The sequence below is a fragment of the Lagopus leucura genome, unplaced genomic scaffold (genome assembly GCF_019238085.1).
Source record: "Lagopus leucura isolate 7727_CA_CO unplaced genomic scaffold, USGS_WTPT01 Super-Scaffold_1, whole genome shotgun sequence".
Taxonomy (NCBI): Eukaryota; Metazoa; Chordata; class Aves; order Galliformes; family Phasianidae; genus Lagopus; species Lagopus leucura.
The window spans coordinates 1,399,852-1,424,117 of NW_024962250.1; the positions used below are offsets into that span (position 1 = coordinate 1,399,852).

Here is a 24,266-nt window from a genome sequence, read left to right on the forward strand (position 1 = left end):
CATCTTCCTGGAGTTTTGCATTCCTCCCCTTACTGCGCAAGAATCTGTACAACAGAGACCCTTATTGCAGAACACAGCACAAGAAGAATTTGTGCATCAGCCTAGTATTCCCTTGAGCTACCTGGTTATATCAGAGCACTCACCAGGGAGCAGATAGATGCTGCTCACCAGAAAATCAGGGTGAATCAATCATTCACTGCCCTTAGCCACAGCACTTGGGCATTGCCCACTGTGCTGTCTCCAAGGATAACAGAAACTATTTACAACAGCACTGGATTTCTCAATGCTTTTGAAATGCTGGGCATTTAAAAAAAAAAAAAAAAAAAAAAAAAAAAAAGCACTGTATCAAAATGAAAGCAAATTTATTTCTGTGAAAGTTGAACACTCACAGCAGAAATACAACTTTCCTTGTAGTTTAGCAAAAGCAAACAAGTTACAAGAAGAGGTCTGTAAATAAAGCTCTTAGCTTTTCCCCTTCTTTGGAAAGGGGGGAAAATTGTCTTCAACGGTCACGTGTCACAGACTCAGGAGGCACCAACACAAAATGCACTGAAGTCAGAGGAAAACAAAGAGGGAAGGGAGGGAGGATACGCACACATTGTCTGGTTAGTGGAACAGTTGTCTGGGAGTCAGGAATTTAGGATTTGTTCCCCAATCCCATGCCCAGCACATTAGGGTGTTTTGGGCTAAGCTCCACATTCTGAAGCCTTGCTAGTGTTAATTTATTAAAAGGACAATCAAACAAAACAAAATCCATTTACTACTACTACTCAGTGCAGTAACTTAAAAAGTTTTATTTAAATCATGAACAATGTCAAAACCTATATCACCACCAATCCAAAATCATATAGAAGACATTTGTCTGGTATCTGAAACAGTAAAACGTGATCTCCATGTAACTTGCTTTAATCATCGTTTAAAAAAAACAAACATTATGAACATTCCTCATTCAGGAAGATGTACATTTTTAATGGAAATTGTGAAACAATCCTGTTTTCATTTAAAAATTATTTGACTACAAAACTCGGAGGAAATGAAACCATTTTCAAAATAAAATTAAATTAGAACTCAATAATTATTATTTTACGTATAACAGATAAAGTAAACTCTGTAAAATTAATGTATGCCACCATCATTGGATCATTACACTTTCATTGATCCATTAAACCCAGAATATTTTAATAACGTACTTAAAAGGTTATTATTTACTCAGTAACCATTAGCTTAGCATAGCACAGATACAGATGAAGTAAATGAAATATCATCTGACTGCCCAGTAAAAGAGATGAATAAAACAATGTTAGAATTAAGTTAGCCTGTTACGCCTATGTGCAAATGTCACTGTAGCTTGTTGAAACTCACTGCTGTTGGTGAGTGGTGGTCATAGGGACAAAGGACTCCTGCCAAACAATTTCAGCAGACAAAGGAAAGACATCCATACGAGCACTACCAACTGAGCACTATGTGCTCAGTAGTTCCCACATAAATCCGCTGTATCCTCAGTAAAATAAACCCCCTTAGAAAAATCCTGTCTGCCACTGAACTGCACAAAATAAGCCACATATGGTGCCCAAATCTTGCATCATGCATAGGTTTGAAAGAATCCTATACTACTTATGTTCTTCAGACTTAACCCCAATTAGCAGAGACTAACTGAATAACTTACTAGCTGTAAGGTATGCCACCTCCTCCATGTACGGCAGTTGGATCCTTAAAAACTGGGGAGGTGTCTACAAACTGTGTACTATAATTGCTGTAATTCCTCTTGAAAAATACCCATCACTGAAATGTTAGTCTTGTTTGAGCACTAAAAGCTTAGAAGTAATATACTAATTCATATGACATCCACACAGTGTGCTTTATTGCAAGTAGAGGAAAGCCAAACCAGGATTCACTCATAGCAAAGAAGAGCAGGTAAGGTGTAGAGAAACAGCACTACTTATCACAGACAGTAGCCAATGGAAGCATTCAAAAGCACTTGCGATGGACAATAGAGGGCCCAGCTTCCTCATATTCGTCCTTACTAATCCACATTTGCTGAAAAGTGGAGAGGGATGCCAATATTGAACCCCCAATCCAGACAGAGTATTTACGTTCTGGTGGTGCAATCATCTAGAAGAGAAGTGTGATCTGTCATAAATAAAGTGGCAAGCAGATAACGCAGTAACATCTCTTTGGATTAAATAACTAGGTAAAAGGCACTGTACCAATGCAACTCTAATGAAATAAGCCCTCTGAGAGCCAGAAAGCCTGTAAACTGCCTTCCAACTCTAGTCAATAGAGATTATCATCAGCAGATGAATAAGTGGCAGCCCACAAAACATCTTACAAATGAGAAAGAATTTCAAATTTAAGAGATTAATATAATTTGATCATAAATGAACACTTCCGAGAGTGGTCCAAGGTTCATTTGTTTAAGGATAAAATAGCTCTGTAAATAAAGCAAAAAAACCCAAACACTTTGGACATACCAGCCTTGTATCCCAAGATAGATGTTAGATATTAGGCTGCCTCTTCCCCGTTTATCCAGTGCTAAAATGCATCAGCTGTTCTATGCTGTAAATACTTAACTAAATTTCAAATTCATTAGTGAATTGTTAGCCTATTACTGAAATTTCTTTCATCCTTCTCACTACTAATGGCTTTCACTGACAGCTAAACTTTGAAGTCTGTGATACTCCCAGTAACCTCTCAAATTGCCCATCTATCCATTGGCATTTTCAGCTCTTTCCTCTGTAGGTTCATCCCTGTCTCTCAAACTCCTCTTTCAATCCTGCTTTAGCTGGTTTAAGGAACAGAGGGATAAGGCTGCCTGTCCACACCCTCCTACCATCAGGACTCCTGATGCAAGACCTGAGCATTCGACTACACACATTTTAGATTTGCTTACAGGACATAATTTTTCAACAAAAGAAGTAAGCATTAAAAATTACCTTAATCTTCATGGTACTTGGAGCCAAAGCTGTGATCTCTTTCTGCATACGGTCACCAATACCAGGATACATTGTGGTTCCTCCAGAGAGTACATTGTTGGCATATAGATCCTTGCGAATGTCAATATCACATTTCATAATGCTGTTGTACGTAGTTTCATGGATACCTGCAGACTCCATCCCTGTGTGGAAAAAAAGTTTTCACCATGTTACTTCTTTTTATTACTGTTAAAATGGAAAAGGAAAGCTCACTAGCCCAAGCTTATTTCCCTCACCTATCTCCCTTCACAAGACTCCAGAAGTTATGGAATGCCTAGGGTAGGAAGGAGATTCAGGAATTCCTGAGTCCCATAGCCACATTTCTGACAATAACCATCCTTTAGCACCAACTGTAATCCTTACTACACTTCCAGTAAACAAATTCCTCTATCAAAGGGAATTTCTGTAAATCTCACTCCTGCTGCTGTTTAGATACAGAATTTGGAGCTACGTTAATGCTTGGATAGTTTGATTTTCACATAGAAGCGTGGCTAGCTTTGCTGTTCAGTACAATAGAAATAATGCCAAAGTGCCTACAGCCATTTTGCTGGGTCCTCACCAGCACAATCTGAGCGGGAAGTGGGAAATTTTTAAGAGCAGTATGATTTACCACATAAAGCGCCAACATCCACTGAGAGAATGGAATTTTTTTTAACACTACGGCTAAAACTACTGGAAAATAAAGTTTGATTTATTTATTTATTTATTTTAAGATTAACTCAGATTAATATAAGAAAATGATAAACAGAAACAGCGTCTGGATCAAAAAAATCAGTGCTGCGTGGATCTAGATCAGTCAAGATAAAAAGCAGTGATCTTTCAACAGTTCTCCAACATCAACTTAAAACTTCTACTGCATTCATAAAAGTATAAAACAGCCTTAAAATTCTCATACTCTAAATGAACAGAGATCTTACTGAAGAAACTTCTACAGAACAAAATAAACCAATAGAATCTGCACGTTTCTAAGGACAATAGAGGACAAACATTTAAGATCCTACAGCTGTGAAAACTCCCTATACTTTCTAATAAAGCATGCTTTTTATATTGTGCTAAGGCCCTAAAAAGAGAAGTCATGTCTCACCTATAAAGGATGGCTGGAAGAGAGTTTCTGGGCATCGGAATCTTTCATTTCCAATGGTGATGACTTGTCCATCAGGAAGTTCATAGCTCTTTTCAAGGGAGGAGGAGGAAGCAGCAGTTGCCATTTCATTTTCAAAATCTAAAGCCACGTAACAAAGCTTCTCCTTTACATCCCTCACAATCTCCCGTTCCGCTGCAGAGAGTCAGTAAGTTTTTAATAAACATACACTGCAACAGATTGAACACAGACATCCTCATGCGCAGCTCCTTAGGCCCAGGGTGGCCATACAGTCCATTGAATTCTGATCTCTCTGCCATCATAACTAAACTACTTCCCATTTGCATAACCAAATTTCTCTCATCTGCTGATGAAGATGTATTGTGTTACCAAATAATGTAAAGATAAATTTTTACATTTTATGAGCCAAAACTTTGATCAGATTTCCAGAGGTTCATCTATTACCAGCTACTAACTGTTCCTTCGTCTGTGGAACAGATACGGTGAACTCCAACAAGCAGTTAAATCCCTCAACGACATAGAATTTCCTAACAAAGTGGTAACCATGTCCTTGAGCTCAACAGATATGCTGCAAGGCACAGCCAGGAGAATTCCATTAGCTAAGCTAGAGATATGGTTTTTGCCAGCATAATAAGACAAGTACCAGAACAAATATAAGCAAAGTGCATGCAAAATAAAGCTCATTACCAGTGGTGACAAAAGAATAGCCTCTCTCTGTAAGAATCTTCATGAGATAGTCAGTCAGATCTCTGCCTGCAAGGTCCAGCCTCATAATAGCATGAGGCAAGGCATAGCCCTCATAGATGGGTACATTGTGTGTGACACCATCCCCAGAATCCAAAACTATCCCTGAAAAGAGAAAGAAAAGGAGAAGCTGGATATTTTCCACTATTATAGAGTCTCTACATTCCTCATATTCTAAAATGAATTGTGCAGCAACAAATAAAGATCCTCACCCAATTGCTTCTGTCATTCTTACATCTAAAGAGCTCACACGTGAGATGAAATTGTTAGCTCAAACTAAGCAACTGTGGCAGTGAAGAGACATGTAACATTCAGCAACTTGATTGTATTGTTCTTACTGAACAGATGCTAACAACAATAATCATATACGGAGTCTTTCATTTTAGAAGACTGCTAGCTCTTCACAGACAAGAAACAGTATATAAACTGCACATAAAAATCTGTCTGCCATTAAAATAAACCATTCCACGAGGGAAAATGTAACCACGGTTTATCTATCTGCAGATGAGTCAATTTCCTACTCAAGAATGGAAGTGAGTGTATGTTTTCCAACCAAAATGAATAAAGCATTTCTGATATATCAAAGATGTATATAAACAGTCAAATTTTGGACACGAAACAAGTATTTATAACAGGCTGTAATCCCTGCAGGCTGGTGATCTTTTCATATGAAATTATACCGTGACATCAGGCTACATAAACAGATGTATTTTAATTTTTTTCAAAATATGTTAAGACTAAAAGAATACTAAAATGTAATTTATTGTCTTGATGTTTAATCAGATTCTAAATGGCAATAAGAACTACATGCTAATTCTAGAGCAGACTGCTAATTAACAGCAGACACCAGGTTTGGTGATAGATATTCAATACTTGCATGAAACATTTTCACTTAACCACTGGAAACTATTTATCTTGTATGGGGAATGGAGCTTCACAATAGAGACAGGTATGAAGAAGGAAAGGGCGGGCATGGAACAGCCCAATTAAGATACAAACTGTTCTCCATGCTGTGCAACTAAGGGCAGTATCAAGTTGTACCATCCACCTGTTCATGTTATTGAGAAGTAGCAACTTGATCATTTTAAACAGAACAACATGAAGCCAATGCCCACAGCTGCCACAAAGAGCAGAACAACCAAGAAGCATTTAAATGGCATAGTAGAAGGCATTTTGTTTCCATATAAGTATTGATTCTTCTTAATAAACAGCTGGCATGCCACAGCAAAGGAGTATGTACACGTGCAAACGAAGGACAGGTGGACAACACGGCACCCAGACAGACTCACCAGTGGTTCTTCCAGATGCATACAGAGACAGCACTGCCTGAATTGCTACATACATGGCTGGCACATTGAACGTCTCAAACATAATCTGTAATTAAGAATTCACAAACCTTTAGCAGTTACAATTAAAAGTAACTGAAGAGACAGCAGAACTGAAGTCAGTGGATATCTTTTAATGAACCTCAGACTAGGTCAGGGTGCTACTGATAACGTTCATTGAAGGCAATGACTCTGGATGACTTTCTCACCCCACTGCTGCAACAATACAGCAATCTAAAGTATTTAGATATATGTCATTAAAAAAATTAACACAGCTGAAAATAAAGGAATATTCAACCTATTCATAGCTCAAGGAAGACCCGACCATTCCTGGCACAGCTTTTGTTCTGTCTCAGAAACTCCTCTGCTAGAGTGTTCAGATTCCTCTGGCAAACATATCTAGTGAAACACGAACTTCAGGATTCTCTTGGTGTACATAAACCTCACCTGATCTGGCTTAAGCCTGTCATCCCTTTCTGTCTCCAGCAAACACTTTTTTCTCTTTATGGTAACCTTGGATATCAGGAGGTTCTTCACCAGAAGGTAGCAGGCACAGAAAAGTCTCCCCAGGGCCCCAAGTTGTTGGAGTTCAAGGAGCATCTGGACAGTGTTCTCATAGAGTCTGATTTTTGGGTGGTCCATTTGGAGTCTAGAGTTGGATTCAATGAAACTTATGGGTCCTTTCCAACTTACGACATTCAACATTCTCTCATCTTGTCCCTCCCATATTCTCTACCCTAAAAAGCTCCAACTCTTTTCACTTTCTATATCAGGTACTCTGCATTTTTATCAGAGCAGGTGGAATATCTTTTGTTTCCGGCTAGAGCTCTGCTGAGTAAAAACATTAAAGGCTCACAGGGAAGTAGTGAAATATGGACAGCCATATGGGATTTATTCTTTCCTAAACTAATGTCACCTACCCCACACAATGCTACTCCATCATCAGTGCAGAGCCACTGGAATCAGGGAGTTACATTTAAACTTTGGATTTCATAAGCTAATGCCTTTGCCAATGAAGTCTATTTTAATGAAAAGCACGCCAACAATTAAAGAATATATTAATTAGATATTTCATAGTTAATTGATGCAATGAATTTAATGCAATAAGTAATAGACCATAAGCCTCTAAACAGGATTTATCATTACAGCGTAATGACAAAGAAACAGTCCCAGACATGTCTGCTGTATAAACTACACTTTCTGGTTGCCATAAACTAGGTCTTTCTTATGTTTTGTTGTTGTGTATTACCTCCCAGTAACGTGTGCTGCCAACTTCATTACTTAATTAGTATATTTACACTGTTGCTGAATGGATGCATAATCTTTTTATTAAATATATGCCAAATGGGTGCACAAAGGGAAGCTCAGAGCTACATTTGATTTTCCCATGTGATTTTACTTCCATACCTGTATTTAAATCACGCTTCTAGTTACATCACTAGTCAAATCTGCAATATGGACTTCTGGCCAGAAGGCCGTTCTAAAATGTACAAACTGTGGAGGTCTACTTTTGGTTCTGAGATATGCTTATTAAGTCAATCCGGGCACATCTATCTGAAAAAATGTTCAGCAGAGCATTATTTCAATTCAAATACTCCTAGGCAATCCATTTTCCCAAGACAGAACAGATTAGAACAATTTTCTCCAATCCTTTGTGCTCAGAGATGCCAACCCTAAGTGATTATCTTCCATATTAAGAAAGCTGAATATCAAGGACTCTTATACCGTGCCTTCCTGTATGGTTCCCATGCAGAAATGGTCTGCAGTGCAGCATTTCCCAGGGGAGCAGTGGAGTCACCATCCTTGGAGATGCTCAAGAAAAGACTAGATGTCACACTGAGTGACGTGGTGTAGAGAGGTGGCAGGCATGGTTGGACAGCCAGACTGGGTGGTCATAGTAGTTTTTCCAGCCTTAACAATTTCATGATTCCTATCTGGTGGCCCACCATACCTGAGTCATTTTTTCACGGTTGGCCTTGGGGTTCAATGGGGCCTCGGTCAGCAGCACAGGGTGCTCCTCTGGTGCAATGCGGAGCTCATTGTAGAAAGAATGATGCCAAATCTAAAATGAAAATCACTTCAGAAAAGTGGTCAGGAAATTATTCCATTTGTCCACATAACACTACACAGGAAGCTTTTCAGATACGGTTCTAATAAATTTTCTATAGACACGTTAAAATAGAGAAAAAGCATGCAAGAGTGAAGCTGCCAAATGCTGCTCTGTTTTTATTAACCAAAACCACTGGGTTTTTACCATATTGAACAACAGAATATGACCTACACAAGGGAGCCCCGCCTGCCAGGATTCCCCACACATATGAGGGATCATCCTCTCTAAATGGAAGCACTGCTGCATTTCCAGCCCCAGCGCTCTGGTGCTGGAGCTGAGCCGAGCATTGAACTGCCAGTTCTGGAGAGATTTCTCCACTTCAAGCTGTGTGAAGGCTAAGATCCAGTTGTAAGCCATTGCCAAGGCAGTCTGTATAAATCTAATTATTTCCGCAGAAATGAAAAGTTGTTTTTGCCACAGCTATTTCATCCTGTAAGCCCTGAATCAAACTCACTTATTCCAAGTAACTGCGTTTCTCAGTTTCTGTGAGTCACTGTTGTTCAAGCTGGGAGGTGTTACCTGTACCAACAGTGCTGGCTTTGATTGTTCTCCTGACCCATCAAGACCCTTTTTGTCTGAGGACTGACTATGAGGAACTCAAGGGATTATTTTCTTGATGTCAGCTCAAAGACAGATTGTTTTGTATCGTGATGAAATATTTTCTCATCTTCTCATGTAATTCTTTCCTCCATCTTTTTTTTTCTTGTCTCTTTAATCATATTCCAGCTTTGTCCAACCTAATGAACTTATTTCTGAGCATAAAGCATCAGCTTTGTGCTCAAGTTTACTTGATGATCTTGACTTTGTAGGTGCTTCAGATTTAGACATCAGCTGCCAAGCACTGGAATTATTTATTATGAAAGTTATCTGCCCTTAGAAAAAAAAAAACTCATTTCCTCTCAGTCACTTAAGTATAAATCCAGATATTTCCAGAACTGGGACTTGGGGTGCAGGCCATTTCCACTTGAAGGTTGTAGCAATTGGACAGATCAACACAATAGGGAAGGTGCTACAACAGAGGTGTGATGACAGAAAGATGGCACGATAGAAAGGTGCTATAAAGGAAGGGAAGAAGATTGCTCACCTGTATCAGAAGATGCCAGGTTCATAGGGGAAATCTTCTCCAAGGAAGGATCTCCAAGCAGAGATCCTTCCCCGATGGCAGTCAGCCCCTTTATATGAGGTCTAAGAGAGGTGCAGCCAGGCTCTACCCCTTTCTATCACACAGCTGAATTGCCTTCACCTGTGCTCCAAGGGCTGACCAGGTCCTTACCCCAGGTGCTCAATCAGTGGTTCAGACCGTGACTCAACAGTTACCATACAAAGGTTTAGAAAATGAAGGCAGGAAAATGTTGAAGAAAATGAAATAATCAGTAAAAATAAAATAAAGGACAACATATGTCATACATAAGGAGAAGGAAAAAAACCACAACTTCAAATGGGAAAGAAGAAGGAAAGGAGTTGTACATCATTAACAATGCACTGAAGATTTCAACAGTACTAGTAAGGATAGACCCTGATGAAACCTCTGGCATTTTGCAGGTTTTTACTCCAAACCAGGCAGGATTAGGTGCTGCACAGACCATTAGACTTGATCTAATGATAATAATGGATAATGGTATTCCACAAGAAATGAGAATAGCCCCGTGTTAATTTCAACAGGTGACAGGAATTAAATTTAAACAGCATGCAAAAGAGCTAAGAGAAATTACCGAGGAGGGATTATTCCAACACTTAAACATCTACATAGCCATCAGGGTCAGAAATCTCTAAATCATTCTAACGCTTCCCCTCCCATACGCTGCCAGCTCCGTAGCTGCATACAAATTAACGGTGATGTACAAAGCCCCGTGTTATTATCCACTAGAAAACAGAGCAGCCCCAATTTGAATATTGTGAACTGAAGCACACCAGAGGAAGAATGCTTCGCTTCATTGCCCACATGTTCTGTTCCTGATTCACACAGATGCCTGGGCGCCCAGCAGCATCCCCATCCGCGCTCCCCCTCGAACACAAACTCATCCTTACTCATTCACCCAGCCCAGTCTTTAGGTGACCTCCTCTTATTGTCATGCGTGCATGGCTGAGCACTACACTGTTATGCCTTTGTTCCATTTTTTTGGCACATTCCCCAGCAATTTCCTCGTTTCTTCTATAGTGTGGCATTTTTCAGTACTGTTATTTCCAAGCATGCCAAAGAAATTTGTGGTTTGGGTCAGAACTGTGCAACTTGTTTTGGGAAATCCCAGGGAAAATACATAACACTTATTTCTTTAACGTTCAAACTTTAGGAACAATGCACTTCTGAGTGCCCTTCAGCCAGAAGAGCATGTATGTGTCTGTGTACGTGCACACATACACAGAACTGTTGTACGGTTTCTGTTGTACAGAAATTAGGTGGAAGATTCCCATGTGATCATATGTCTAACTGAGTTGGGGAGAATCATAATAATAATTACTTTTTTTTTTCTTTTTAATTTATTTGCAACAATCATGAAAGTTAGCAACGTGATTCTCATCTCTCCCTTCCCTCTATCTTTCTCTCATGGTTCTTTTCTGCTATTTGTTGCTCATTTATTTGAAAACCTTTTCCACTTTCTGTCCCACTCCTTAGACTGAGCGCAACTCTGTCTGGGGGCATCTCTTCCAGCTAGGACATCTTGGGTGTTGTATGACATAAGAAAGTGATTTTGAGCTAAGAACCCACTCTCACTCATTTGGTTGATAAAGTGGAGAAAAAAAAAAAAGTTGAACTACAAGAACCCATGCCTTGTCCTACCATTATATCAATTACAGCACTGCCCGAATCTCCACCATAGAACACCCTTGGAAAACCCCTCCCCTAGCAGAGGTCAGTCTAACCATTAGGCTACCCTGTAGCACTACACCATGAGACAGTAAAGCACATGCCAGGTTTTTTGTTTGTTTGTTTGTTTGTTTTTTACCATCCCCAATTTCTTTTCTTGACTGCATTTTAGATAGCCTGCTCCAGCATCAAGCATTACCCAGAAAGCAAACACCACTATGTGCTCTACACAGAACAATTCTGGTTGCAGAGACAAACCTAGTAAACTTTTTCACCCAATGCAGAGCAGGAAAATTATCATGAAGAACAATATAATGGTGGGAATTATATTCCCACCTATTCTACACTACAGAAATGAGCAAGGTATCTTCCCAGGAAGCAGTGAAATAATGAAATGCAAATACTATGCTTCCATCTAGAGGAGTAGGTGGGCAACTCTCATCCAGACAAGAAGTTGGGACTCCCATTACTTCTGTGTTAACTTTGGTCTGTTCACCTGGTACACCCTGCACTACCAGTGTGAATTTGTGGCTGTGACACCACAGCTGAATTATAAGAGAACACACAGCTGAGTTGTTGCTTTGCCCCTAAGCAGACACAGCACTCCCACAGATTCAGGTGCTCCCTGCAAAGACCAGGATGCATGCAATATGAGAAGGACTTCACACAGTAAGATAGCCCTCTCCAGAGCCCATCAGCAGCACTCTGCACTGCCAAGCCTGCTCTTGGGCACCCTCAGCAAGGCACTGCACAGTGCCATTCTGCTGTCCAAATGCCAGGAATGCAGTACCTGGCAGGGAATACAGCAGCTTCATCACCACACAGGCATTAAAGCTCACTGGAATCAGCAATGGGAAAACATGCTCTACGGAAAAAGTCCCCTCCTTAGAGAGTTGGTACAGGGATGAGAAGCACAAATCTGGTCTTCAATTGGCAGCGAGTGCATTCTATGCAATACAAAACACGGGCATCATCCGTGGTCCATTCACGTAGGCAAGAATTGAGGAGGGAAAATCATCCACCACCTCACAGGTTTCAATCCCAACTGAAATAACCTTCCTTCGTGTTTCTGTTACACCTCTGATGAACTGCAACTCCAACTTTAGCCAATTCCGATCACATCATACCAAGTTCTGTCTCAGTTCGAACTTCAAGACTAAAAATATGTATAAAATATTTGTCTAACATGCCACAAATACCTGAAGTAAAACATTTACTTTTTAAAACGTCTCCAGCAGTGCTAAGGCCTGATCAGCACTGGACTCCTGGACAGGCACACAGCACCATTCTTTCAGCTATACTGAGATTTCCTCAAGGATTCCTTCAAGGACTTCCTTTGATTTGCAAGGAAGATAATGTCAAACTCTGTGTCTTTGATGACACTTTAAGAAAATTATATTAAAAGTAAACACTCACCTTTTCCATGTCATCCCAATTGGTGATAATTCCATGCTCAATGGGATACTTCAGCGTCAGGATCCCTCTTTTGCTTTGCGCTTCATCCCCTACATAGCTGTCTTTTTGACCCATTCCAACCATAACACCCTGCAAAGTATATTGTTCCTCTATTAGTGTGGCGTACCTTGCACAGTAAAAAGAATATGGCCTAAACCTCATGTGAAACAATGTACTTCACAAAGCCAAACTAAAATGCAAATTTATTGGTAACCACTGACTGTACCAACTAGCTCAATAAACTCTCCAGAAAGCCTAACACAGCTTCAGAAATGAAGCTGGGGATCTTGCACCGCACACAGAGAATGCCTGTGTAGAAGCAATGTCTAGGAAGGCATCAGTAAACCCACGGTATCTCCAGGAGAGGTGGGTCCTTCAACATTGCAAACAAACACTTGAAATGAATTGCAGATGAAAGAGAACCTGGTTTTGACTCCAAAGATCTACTTCTTACATTCATACATTTGCTTGCACCTTGTGTCTAAGCAGTTCCACTACTGCCTTTAAATAGTGAGATTGCTCCTTGCCAGAAGACCAGTTTACAACACAGGTAAAGGATAAAAATTCAACTTTGAAATTTACATTAATTAATGCTCTTTTGTGAAACATAAAAGAGATTTTGCAAAAGAAAATGAACACGTTGAATAATAGTTTTATTAATTTCATCATGTTTGCATTAGGAAGTCTATCATTCTTTCTCTAAATATAACAAGACATTGGGTACAGTATTATTCAGCAAATAGTAAAAAATATATTGAATTTTGTCATGGATAGTAATGCAGCCACTGAGTTGTTTCACTGTGCAAAATGACATGCCAGCTCCAATCATGATTAAAAGCCAGTGAACAATTCCAGAGGTTAAAAAATGGACATGCTTTCAACAACTGACATTTAAACTTCAATAACTCATAGAGGTGTTCAAAACACATTCATTAAAAAGCTTAATATTTTATGCCTGTCTAAACAGGCTTATTCAACTTGGCAAAAGAACACAGAGAACTTCAGGGAAGGGGTTAGACACCTCAGAAAATTAAAATCTGACTCAGATAAGAACAAAATCAGTGAAAACTGGCAACTTCTAATTCTAAAGGAACTGTTAGAAAAGTAATTAAGCAAGCAAGACCTTTTTCAAGTTCAAGAAAAATCACATTTATCCTTTCTAGTCCTGCTGGAGTTGATTAAGTGATGCACTAGAGATATTTTTCAGACATTTAATGGGCCCTGCTTTTGTTTAATGGAACAATAAAAGGACCTTACCACTGCCATTCATTTGGTTTCTTGTGTTAGCAGCGTTCTTCCTTTTTTGTTTGTACTGATACAGCAAATTTTGTGGGTTTTTTTCCCATAAGACACCTCCACATCATTAAAACATTCATGTTCTTCTACAGTCAACATTTTATAGTTGAAGAATACCTTTTCCAAAGGACTCGGAAGCTCACTGCATAAAAGATATGCAGCTCAACTACCTGGTTCTTAACAAGCTCAGTTCCCACAAATAGGAGATTTGCCTGAATAATCCTTTATCACTTCCACAAGTCTCACAAATACAAGCAGGCAGCACTTCCATTCTGGTACCAACAGACCTGATGTCGAGGGCGTCCAACAATGGATGGAAACACGGCTCTTGGAGCATCGTCTCCTGCAAATCCAGCTTTGCAAAGACCAGACCCATTGTCACAAACAAGGGCAGTGGTTTCATCATCATCACACATCGTGTCTCAGTTTGGGCTGTAAAACAGTAATTTGAAAGAGCTTGGAGGAGTAGATGGAAGGGAATGAGAAACAATTCTTCATCTTTTAGATAGCCTACTGCTGTAAAGAAAAATTATTTTAGAAAACAGCAAAACTAAATACCAAAGTCCATGCTAAAGCCTCAGTTCCGGAAAACACACTAAGTATCCATATAAATTTTGGCTGAATGAATTTTAGTGAGCCAAGTTAGCAAGGATATTCAGCCTCCATTTCCAAAAGGGAAATCTCCGATATCCCTGTCATACTCTATTAACTGACTTGGTGATCACAGGACGGGCTCAGCTAATGGATACACATTCAGCTCTACATGGACTTCTGCAAGCGTAACTCCATCTCTTCCAACGCTAAATTACCTTCTAGAAATTACATTTATTAAAAATGAATTAATCATATGCACCCACCAGTTATAACATTAGTGCTTTAAGAGCTCCTGAACATTAACTCTTTCAGATGCTGCTTTTGCTCCCTAATGGCATTTTTGCCTTTTTCTCAGGGGGCCACAATCAATTTGAAGAAACAACTAAAAATAACCCCCACAAACACTTTCAGGAAAGTATTGGCTGTGTTTTTAAATGACAGCTACTCTGTAACGTTAAGTGCTGGCTAGAGGACCTGTTCCATACTTGTAATGGTAAATATCTTATCAAAGAAGCTATTCTGGGACATAGAACAAGCTGTGGCTGGCACAGCTGGCCAAAATCAACAAAACCACAGCAGTTGGCCAACACATCAAAGTCCTGAATTCACTGAAATCCATGGCAGAACTCCCACCGAGGGAGGGCCAGAATTTCACCAAGACTTCTCTTTTGGACTCCTTGTTTATTTTTAGGGCTGTAAGACTGCCTGTTTAGGCAGTCAAGAGAGAAGTATTGCACTTTTCCTTTTCTGGCAACTTCATTCGGTAAGGAAGAGGACTTTAAGAACAAAAAAGGAACGAACAAGAAAACAGAACTTATCCCACTAAGTCTCCATCTGTCTGATATGTGGGGCTTAAAACAGCCTCATGCTCTTCAGAGGGCCACTGCAATAATACTGAAGTCCTTGGATATTTAAAAACAAGGTTTTCTCACAACAGACAATGACTGTGCAGAGATAGGATACTCTGCCCCTTCTGCATCAAAAAAATAATGAAGTCCCTGGTGTTCACTCCTTCACCATGGGCTTTATGGAGTAAGACCACAACACACGATTGATCAGAACGCTGCCAGATGAAATGGATGCATAATTTGAATAAATGATAATGCAGTATTATAAAATAACAATAATCTCTTTGATTGACGTTGATATGCATGTGACTGGAAGATTCCTTTGCTCATAAAGAAGCTGAATATTTCTAGCACATATGTTTGCCAATAGTTTTAATTTAGGAATGTTTAAACATTAGTTCCAGCAGGTGTATTTGTGAATCTTCATTCACACTGCCACAAGCCATTACTTAGTTCCGAAATCCTAACGAAAAGCCTTTGAGAATGCAATAAACTAACCATCTTCCAGCATTATCCAGCTTTACAGAACTGTACTCAGACTTCAATTCCAATGTGAATCTGAATCAAAGGAACTTCAGTTCCTAAATACAAGAACTACAACAGGTGAAATGCTACAATTTCAAAACAGAGAAATTATAAGTATAGAGATTCTTCGCAGCTCTGACAGTACAGCACTGATCATTGGTTCCAAAGGCTGGATACAGCAAAGATGCTTAATCCCCAAGGAGAAAAAAATAATATTCCCATTCAGTCTCATCACAGCATTTTATGTGCAACTGTGAATGGAAAAATAATCCCAGTTACAACCATCCTCAGAGAAAAAAAATTCACAGTGAAACCTTAGATCATCTTTACAGGCTAGGCTTCAGAGTGCCAGCAGTTATTCAGTTGGTACTTTTACTCAATATTAGTTAGATTCCAGACAACTCATTGAAACTTATTAATAAAATCAATGGCTGAATTTGTTCATTTCATGCTTAAAAACAATAGCAATGACCTTGCTATGCTTATCATTACTTAGTCATAAGGTAAATGTTAAAAGAGTACTACTTAAATACACAAATACCTTCAGTGACAGTCATGTTATTGCTTTGAAGCTGCTGGTTTTATGTTTAATAAACAGAAAACTTCCTGTTTGTTTCTACTGGTTTCTGCATAATGCCTGATGTTCAGAGAACACTATTAAAGTTCTAAATTGTATAGCATGTTCTGCATTTTGTATGCATATTTAGCACAGGCCAAATAAAAGTCCTTATTGTCCGTGCTGTTCTAGGATTGACAAAGAACAGATGCCTGAACCATCTAATTCCCTCAAACTGTTGAGCCTCCATGTCTTGTGAATGCCTTCCCCACATCCATCCTACCCTGCCCCTCAGTCAGTTGACCAAATGTAGGTAACACTGAAATTAATACAGACATCACATCCACTCTTAAGACAGCACTCCTTCTGTAAAATACGAAGCGTTTAGTCCTTTAGTACAAAATGCCACGAGAGAACTAAATGTGATGGAATACATTCACCTTGTGCTTCATCCTGGTTTGTGTCATAGCTACTCATAACTATCTGTCCAGCTTACACATACAGATCCCTCTAGGCTTCAGACAAAGAAAGTTCCACTGTACACCACTGATCTTTCCAGTGATGAGGGACATCTCCTTACAATCATGCAGTCAAACCTGAACTGCCTTACATTAGGAGTCCTTCTGGAATTCCTTCAATGGCTAAGGCAAAGCAGTATCCAGGACCACATTTTGGAAATAAGCAAGTGTACACATACCCCCAGAAGATCTCGAACCAAGTGAAAACAAGCGTTAAAATCATCAGCTGTTAACAGGCGAAACTCTCAGGGTGTGCTTACCTGGGAAATGGTGACGATCTGTAAAAGCACCTTCGTAAATGAAGTGATCTCATCTTCCATTACATTTATAACAGCTTCAGGAAAGGAGTTCACAGAACATCTACGTGAGTCAAGCCATTTTTGGAAACCTTTTTTTCAGTTTGTGCTTATCGCTGTGACAGCATAAAGGCCTAGATAAATTAGGGCAGGATTTCCATTACCTCTGTATCCCCTCCCCCTTGCTAACTTGCTATGCCTCGTAAGAAAGGATTTTTATTTTCATTAATAACCCCCCTTTTTGAGACAAAAGCCCTCACACCAGATGTGCAAGACAGGATGGTTTTGTGGTCCACTGCTGTCACTAGAAACCATTCTACTTCTTTTAACACAAATACCTAAGAATAGCTCATTATCATCCTTGTTAGCAGCCATCCTGAAGCAGGAGAAGTCTTACCACAAACAGTTCTCACGTTTCAACTGTACTTGATGTTTGTTTGTGTGGTGCAAAGACTGAAAATAGCTGACTTATCTCAGAATTTCAGTGACACTGTGGCTTAAAACAGGGACTGAATCAGCAATAAGCCATTCAAAAGAGGTGAGTGGTAACTATTTCACACACACAAAAAAAGACATCAACCACACCGGAATATATTGGATTAATATAGGAATCCAGACCATCAGTAGACTAGAAATATTACAGAATCCTCATAAGAAGAAAGTTCCTAAGCTTTACCTTAGTTCCTAGATAATTAAGGCCGGTGACAATTCCCATTCCACATCACAAAAGCAAACAATGCAGAACTTCAGATACAATTTAGTAAATGTTAACCCTGCCAACATCAACTCTCAACCAATCGCTCTCTCTCTCACCATGTGACCATGCACAGCAGAAGACAGCATGTACAAAAATCCTTGTAACACAGGCAGATAATTTACTTCATGAATACTCAAGTCAATTTTGTAAAACTGATGGAAGCCTTCAATTTTCATATGCATTATCTTCTCCCACAGTATTTTAGTCTGGTTAATAGGAAAACAAATGGTCATTTCTTTTTGTGACTTTATGTCTACTCTCTTAGACTTGGCTTGTTTTGAATGCATCTCCATTTTATACAGGCACGAACGGAAACACAGAACAAACAATAAACAGTTCCAGGAATAAAAACAACATTCTAGCTTCTACTGGCCATAGCCTTCACAGATAAGCTGGTTTTGGAATCAGAGAAATAGCTGTGAAGTTTCAGAGATCGTTATAACAAAATATAGGAGGATCAATATAAAAGGCACAATGCTCCACTACATACCTACAGAAACTGAGTGCAAATCACCTGCTTCTTATAGCCTCCCAGTTAAAAATGCAAACTCTCCTCATTCGTAATTCAAAGTATGTAAAATATGTAAGACTGTAGGTTTATAAGCCTGAAGTTCATCTGCTGAGCAGCTAAGTAACATTTGGCCCCAAGACATACATAAACTTAAACCCATCAAGACTACGAGGAGTGGAAGTAAGTTTAAACATGTGAAAAGTTACAGAAATTGCACCTGTGAAACAACAATAAAGGAACATAGGATGCTTAAGACATTTCTTCACGCCAATTCCCCAATCTTGACTGAAGCTTATACTTCACTTTACCACATTACCACATACAGACCTGTGTACCCTGAAACAGCCAACGCAAACTATAAAGGCTTACTATGGCCAAAGAACATTGACTTAAGCTTATTTTTTGAATGAAAATAAGAGGAAATTAAAATCCAGTTCTTCTTTCTTTATTGCACTCCTGTAGAACTTCCTGTTGTAACCAAGAAGCCAATAAACAGTAATAGCTGAATATTCCTTTAAAATGTATAGTTCAACTCTTAAAATAAAATTTATTTAGAAAAGATATCATTTACAACCCATTCAGTAGTAATCATTCATTATGTACTCACAAGCAATATTAAATAACTAGTATGCAGCAGTTTCTTTATAGGGCAAACGAGGGCAATATTTTCTCCTTAGCAAATATAATACCCCACTGATAAAGAGCAATTCAAGTCAACTTTGGGACAACTGTGATATACACAAATTTCTTACAAGAAGCTCAAGATTCATATAGTGTAACAAGAATATATACAACTGTGTCCAGTGCATAGCTTAACAGCAGCATGTGAAAAATCTATTAACTTGAATTGGCACACCATTACCTATAAGAAAATAATTTACTCAGAAAATGCAGTGTATTCAGAGAACACCAGTGAGGCACAATAAAACAATAAGATGTAGTGTAACCAGGTATGTAAGGAATAAATAGCGGGATTTTGCTCTGGAGGTCAGCAGCTTAGAACAGGTAAGACTTCGTCCTCGAAGCCATCTTCTGAAGGAGAGGGCTCCTCTTTTCACCTGGTTAGGAAACAAAGTGTTCATAAATACCTAAGAAGCAATTCCATTGTAACCTAGACATCTCTGGCACTGTAAACCTTCTAACTCTGATGCAGCAACAGATGTCACACCATGGGACTTAAACATGATTTAAAGATAAAAGAACAGCATTAACAAAAGGGAAGTAAGAATGAACATAAAGTATTTGTATATTATGTAATTACATATGCATACTAGAGACAAAAACATATAATTATATGCATATAAACTGTATTTAATGGCCTGATATGCAATAGAATTAAACTTACAGATCTCTGATATTTTGGTTTGAACATACGTAATGTGGCATGTTTTACACAGTTAACTATATTTGATTTACCATCCACAACCCAAGACAGAAATAAATTTTTTCATTACTTTGCTATGTTGAATGGACCCCTGTGTAGCCGACACACCCATGATATGTAACACAATAAAAGAGTGCTTCAATCAGCTTTTTGGATTAATGGCAGATTAAACAAGTAGCTGCTTTGTGCCAGCATTTACATACAAAGAGGATAATCTACAGTCAGCAATTCCCACAAATTCAAAAGGGAAATCTGCACTTGAAGAATGAATGAAAGACAGAGAGATAAAACAGAGGAAGACTAAAGAAAGGAAGAGTAGCATGAAAGAAAATACTGAACCATGATGCCTTGCCTTCAGTGCTACCTGCAATTAACAATATACAACATGTGTACCACTTAAGCAGTTTATAATCTGGGCTTTTTAGAAGCTTTTTATTTACTTACCTTTCTTACAGTAATATGTTCACTAGGATTGATGATTAAGGCTTCCCTTTCCCCCTCGGTTTCCATCCGAACAGTGTATTCGCTAGGTACAGGCCTGTAACTACTGACTTCAAATCTAGAGAAAAGTTAGACAATGGAATACTGAATTACCTGCTCTTCCAAAATACCAAATTTACATTAAAACAAACAAACAAACAAACAACAACACAACACTTTATACATTTAAATTGCTGCAAGGAGCTCCCCATAAAAAGCAGTAAGACTTAGAGACTTATGACAACATAAGCTATTTGCAAACTACTCTCAAGGTGTTATTTATTCTAAATAATCCTCATCATTGTTAGCTGGTTAAATAGTAATTTTCAGATTACGATAGTAATGAAGATTTTAATTGGGCAAATGACTTGTGATATTTTAAATCTAACCCATGCCTGTACTAAAGTTTCAGTATGTATATTTCTTCTAACTTGGCAAAAATAACACTGAGTCATTCAGAAGCAAGAGATTAAATTAAAAATAAGAACAATAAAAATCAAAGGCCCTTAACATTTTCTTGATCCACAGAGTTAGAACTAGATTTTTAACAGTCACACATGCATTTTTTGATTGCTACAGGTTCTAAACTTATAGTTTCCATTCTATTACCAGAAATCTAACATGAACAGGAAAAATCATCACTAAAAATAAAAGGCAAATAAAAAAAAAAATCTGACAGTTTTTCAGTTCTGTAGTACACTTTGCATTTATTCTAGGCTACTGTAAATGAAAACCTCAGGATGAACCTATTCAAAAAGAAGCTGAGCCACGAGAGGAAGAAAGAAGAGGAAAGAGGTTTAAGCTCTCCGAATATGCAGGTTTTTTCATACTTGCATAAGGGTTTAAATATAACAATCCATCATATGCCTTCAAAAGAAAAAAAAAAAAACAAAATGTTTCACTGTACAGTACAGTTTACCTGTTACTTAGCTCTTCAGAGAGTCCAAGAGCTTCTTCTGCAGCTTCTCTCCTTCTCTTTTCTTCTGCCAGTGTTTGTGTCAGTTGTGAGAGAGCCTGCTGTACTGAATCATATTGTTGCTCAGTGTCTGCAAGCCTATAAATAAAATGAAAAATGAAATCAATATTTTTATGTACTGAAATAATCAATTCATTGTTCTTTTTTTTTTATTTAGGAATGTTCTGTTTGGGGATAAGGACTCAACTTTAATGAGCCTCGTTAGATTAGATCTGGAGATATTGAAATAAAACCAAATAATATTGTAAGAATATGACTGACACATTTAATGTACTGTAAATCCACATCCTTCCCTTTTCCCCAGAGAGAGAAAAGCATTACTTATGCACTTACAATACAGCTGTTAGAAAAACAATATTGCTAATACACACTCTTCAATTCTGACCTTTTTCTGAGTTCATTTAGCTCCATATTGTCTATTTCAACAATAACTGCAGATCTTTCCTGTGGTGCTCCAGGGGGAACTTCTGCTCTAGTTTCATCCTATTAGAAGGGGAAAAAGCTAGTCACAATTTTTGTAGTCATAAAAAAATCTTTATTCAGTTAAAGAAGCCATGAGCAACACACAACAAGGGAACAGAACTCTCGTGTCGTTCAATCATTAAATTTCCAAAACCACAATTTTACAAAACTAAGTCTTCTAATTAAAAAATGACAACTGTCTCTGTGTGCTGCTGGACTTGGAAGATGCATGTATGCAGTACAACACAGCAATCTGAGCTATGTCTGCAGTGCAAGAAATACATCTACAAATGCACACAGTAACATAACATACTGAGCACAGTTTCCTTAATAGCATAGCTATTCTTCTACTGCCAAAATCTGAGACAAAATATCTGTAGCCTATCAAGCCATACAGACAAGCCAGTTCAAACAGAGGCAGCAGAAAAGTTCTACACAGTATTGTATTCTTTTTCTCACATTTGTGAACTCTAGACACAGAACACCCCATTATATTTTGTCTCCTTATGATAACATCTGAATATTTGGATTAGTCACTTAGCTCTAGCTTCACAGCTTGTTGCTAAGGTGTAACACAAACAGCAGAACACAAATTCTTGTATATTCAATAAGATGCAGTGATGCACAGGTTGGGATCACTACCTGGACTGACACTGAATAAATGCTTGGGAGTAGATGGCTACGTGTACTTGCAGAACTGGTGACAATGTGAGACTGAATAAAGTAGGTCTCCCTTTTATTTTCTCCCAGATAGACTATGACTGACATAAAGCAATGTTTAAATTCAGAGCTTTATGTAGTGCAGAAGCACCGAGAACTGCACTTAAGCAGCCTCGTGCTTTGTAAACATGTGAAGGAAATGGAACCTGAATCTTCTCTAAGAAGTAGAGATTTAATTTCTTTTTCAGTATACAGTTCTCCCCATTTTTTTTTGTTTCTAGAAAGGGTTTATATATGAATCCGCATAATATTTTAGAGTCTTCCATTAATCAGTCATTACTTACTAAGAAAGGTAGCAGAGGAAAACATTTTAGAAATGAAGGGACCTCAAAGAGATAAGCTTACATGTGTATGATGGGTTGTAAGGGGTACTGAGATGCTGAATTGATTAAATAGATCTGATTTCCCAAAATATTACAAATAACTTTGCAAAATGGTTTGTGACTGCTGTGAAACTATCACTGAATCTTGCTAATCCACTGATTGGTGATCATCCAATTATCCTGCCAGTTGTGGCCAATTCAAAAAAGATGACACTTCAAAATGAAAATAGCATCTGTAAAGAGCTTCCTGAAAAATCTAATTAAAAAACCAGCTTTATAAAAATAGTTATCTTCAAGGTATCATAGACTATTGTATCAGCAAAACAATTAAAAAACAGTAAGTAAATGCTTTTTAAGTATTTATTTTTGTTTAGCACAAAAGCCAGCAAAAACACGAGTATAAAAAGAGCCCTAAGAATTTTCTCTGTGTTCATTTACCTGAACGGTGCCCTGGAAGGATGTCACCTGCATTGTTTGATATTCCCTCTCCAGTCTTAAATAACGATTCTGCAAATCAGTGTAACGAAGCTGGTTATCCCTTAGAGTCTGAGATAGAGTTTTCAGCTGGGCAGACAACACAGCATTCTCTTCTGCTGACTGCAGATTCTGAAAGAAATTATAATTTAAATTATTCAAAAAACACAATAAAGCAAACACAAAAACTATATCATCCAGGAAATTACTAGACATGAGATCTGTTGTTGAAAGTTTGAAAGTAACTGCATACTATTTTCAGTATTGCATCCTCGCCACTTTTTGGCGAGGTCAGCTTAGTAAGATTTAACTAGTTGTTTTATGAGAAGTAGAAGTAACAAAATCTTCAAACAAAAAGAGTATTGTCTCTGTAATCAATAACTCAAAACAGTAATTCCAGGAATAATGACGTTCATCAGGAAGTTGAGGTATGTAAAAGCAGTCAACTTTTAATATTTTCAATAACAAAACAGCAATACGGCTCTTCACCCTTTCCCAAATATTCACCTTCAGCTGTAGGTTGAGATTGCTATGACAGTTTCAAAAGTTGGTTGAAATTGTCACTAGATTCATAAAATGTTCAGGTGAAGCAGTAAAAACAGACACAATTACAGATGAAATGCAACAAATCTAATTTGTTCTGAATACCAAGACACACAAAGCAGGGTAAGTGCTTAGTGAATTTCCAAAAACATTTACAAACTTCTGCAAGCAAAACTCAACACATCCACACGCAAATCCACTGAAAGGTTCATAAAGACACTGTGAGGAAACATTTTTGAGGTATTTTACGTTTGGTATGAGAAAGCCAAAATTTTGTTCCAGCTAAGACAGCCATCTTTTTCTGTCTAACATAGAATAAAGAAAAGTACTTTAATTTGAGTTCAAGTTGAGCAATACTCTATCAATCTCCTCAGAATGCAAATTCAAATAAACATCTCTTGGTCAAATAAGGAAGGCAACAGCATAAACATAATACTGAGTTTACATTGCAATTTCTAGACTGAACCAAATGGAATGTTTTGAAGAACT

At 38.2% G+C, this 24,266-nt stretch overlaps 2 protein-coding genes across 3 annotated transcripts in view; both read right to left on the reverse strand.

The window, feature by feature from the left end:
• Positions 1-774: 774 nt before the first annotated feature.
• LOC122176944 (actin, alpha skeletal muscle B-like) lies at positions 775-17,367 on the reverse strand. 2 transcript variants are annotated; one of them, XM_042865946.1, is made up of 9 exons: positions 17,112-17,367; positions 14,098-14,242; positions 12,476-12,604; positions 8,095-8,205; positions 6,108-6,192; positions 4,762-4,923; positions 4,057-4,248; positions 2,934-3,115; positions 775-2,112 (listed from the first exon to the last, which is right to left on the reverse strand). In XM_042865946.1, the coding sequence occupies exons 2-9, from the start codon at positions 14,224-14,226 to the stop codon at positions 1,969-1,971; spliced, it is 1,134 nt and encodes a 377-aa protein (XP_042721880.1). In that variant the 5' UTR covers positions 14,227-14,242; positions 17,112-17,367; the 3' UTR covers positions 775-1,968. The 2 variants fall into 2 exon arrangements, with proteins under 2 accessions (XP_042721880.1, XP_042721891.1); XM_042865957.1 differs by lacking the exon at positions 17,112-17,367 and adding an exon at positions 17,031-17,053.
• A 1,477-nt stretch (positions 17,368-18,844) lies between these two features.
• The window catches only part of LOC122176949 (golgin subfamily B member 1-like), a 43,158-nt gene continuing 37,736 nt past the window's right edge, over positions 18,845-24,266 (reverse strand). The window contains exons 26-30 of the mRNA XM_042865969.1: positions 23,199-23,366; positions 21,641-21,738; positions 21,199-21,333; positions 20,244-20,358; positions 18,845-19,473 (exon numbers count right to left, since the gene is read on the reverse strand). Of these exons, the coding sequence (XP_042721903.1) occupies positions 19,315-19,473; positions 20,244-20,358; positions 21,199-21,333; positions 21,641-21,738; positions 23,199-23,366 (675 nt within the window). The 3' untranslated portion in view covers positions 18,845-19,314. The remainder of the gene's footprint in view (positions 19,474-20,243; positions 20,359-21,198; positions 21,334-21,640; positions 21,739-23,198; positions 23,367-24,266) is intronic.

What these genes read in the sequence shown, in the direction of transcription:
- LOC122176944 (XM_042865946.1), bottom strand. Translation starts at nt 14,226, where the DNA reads ATGTGTGATGATGATGAAACCACTGCCCTTGTTTGTGACAATGGGTCT. An exon ending in ACCGTGAAAAAATGACTCAG is followed by an intron (nt 6,193 to 8,094) that starts GTATGGTGGGCC and finishes TCTTAATTACAG; the next exon opens with ATTATGTTTGAGACGTTCAA. An exon ending in TGCATCTGGAAGAACCACTG is followed by an intron (nt 4,924 to 6,107) that starts GTGAGTCTGTCT and finishes TTCTCTTTTCAG; the next exon opens with GGATAGTTTTGGATTCTGGG.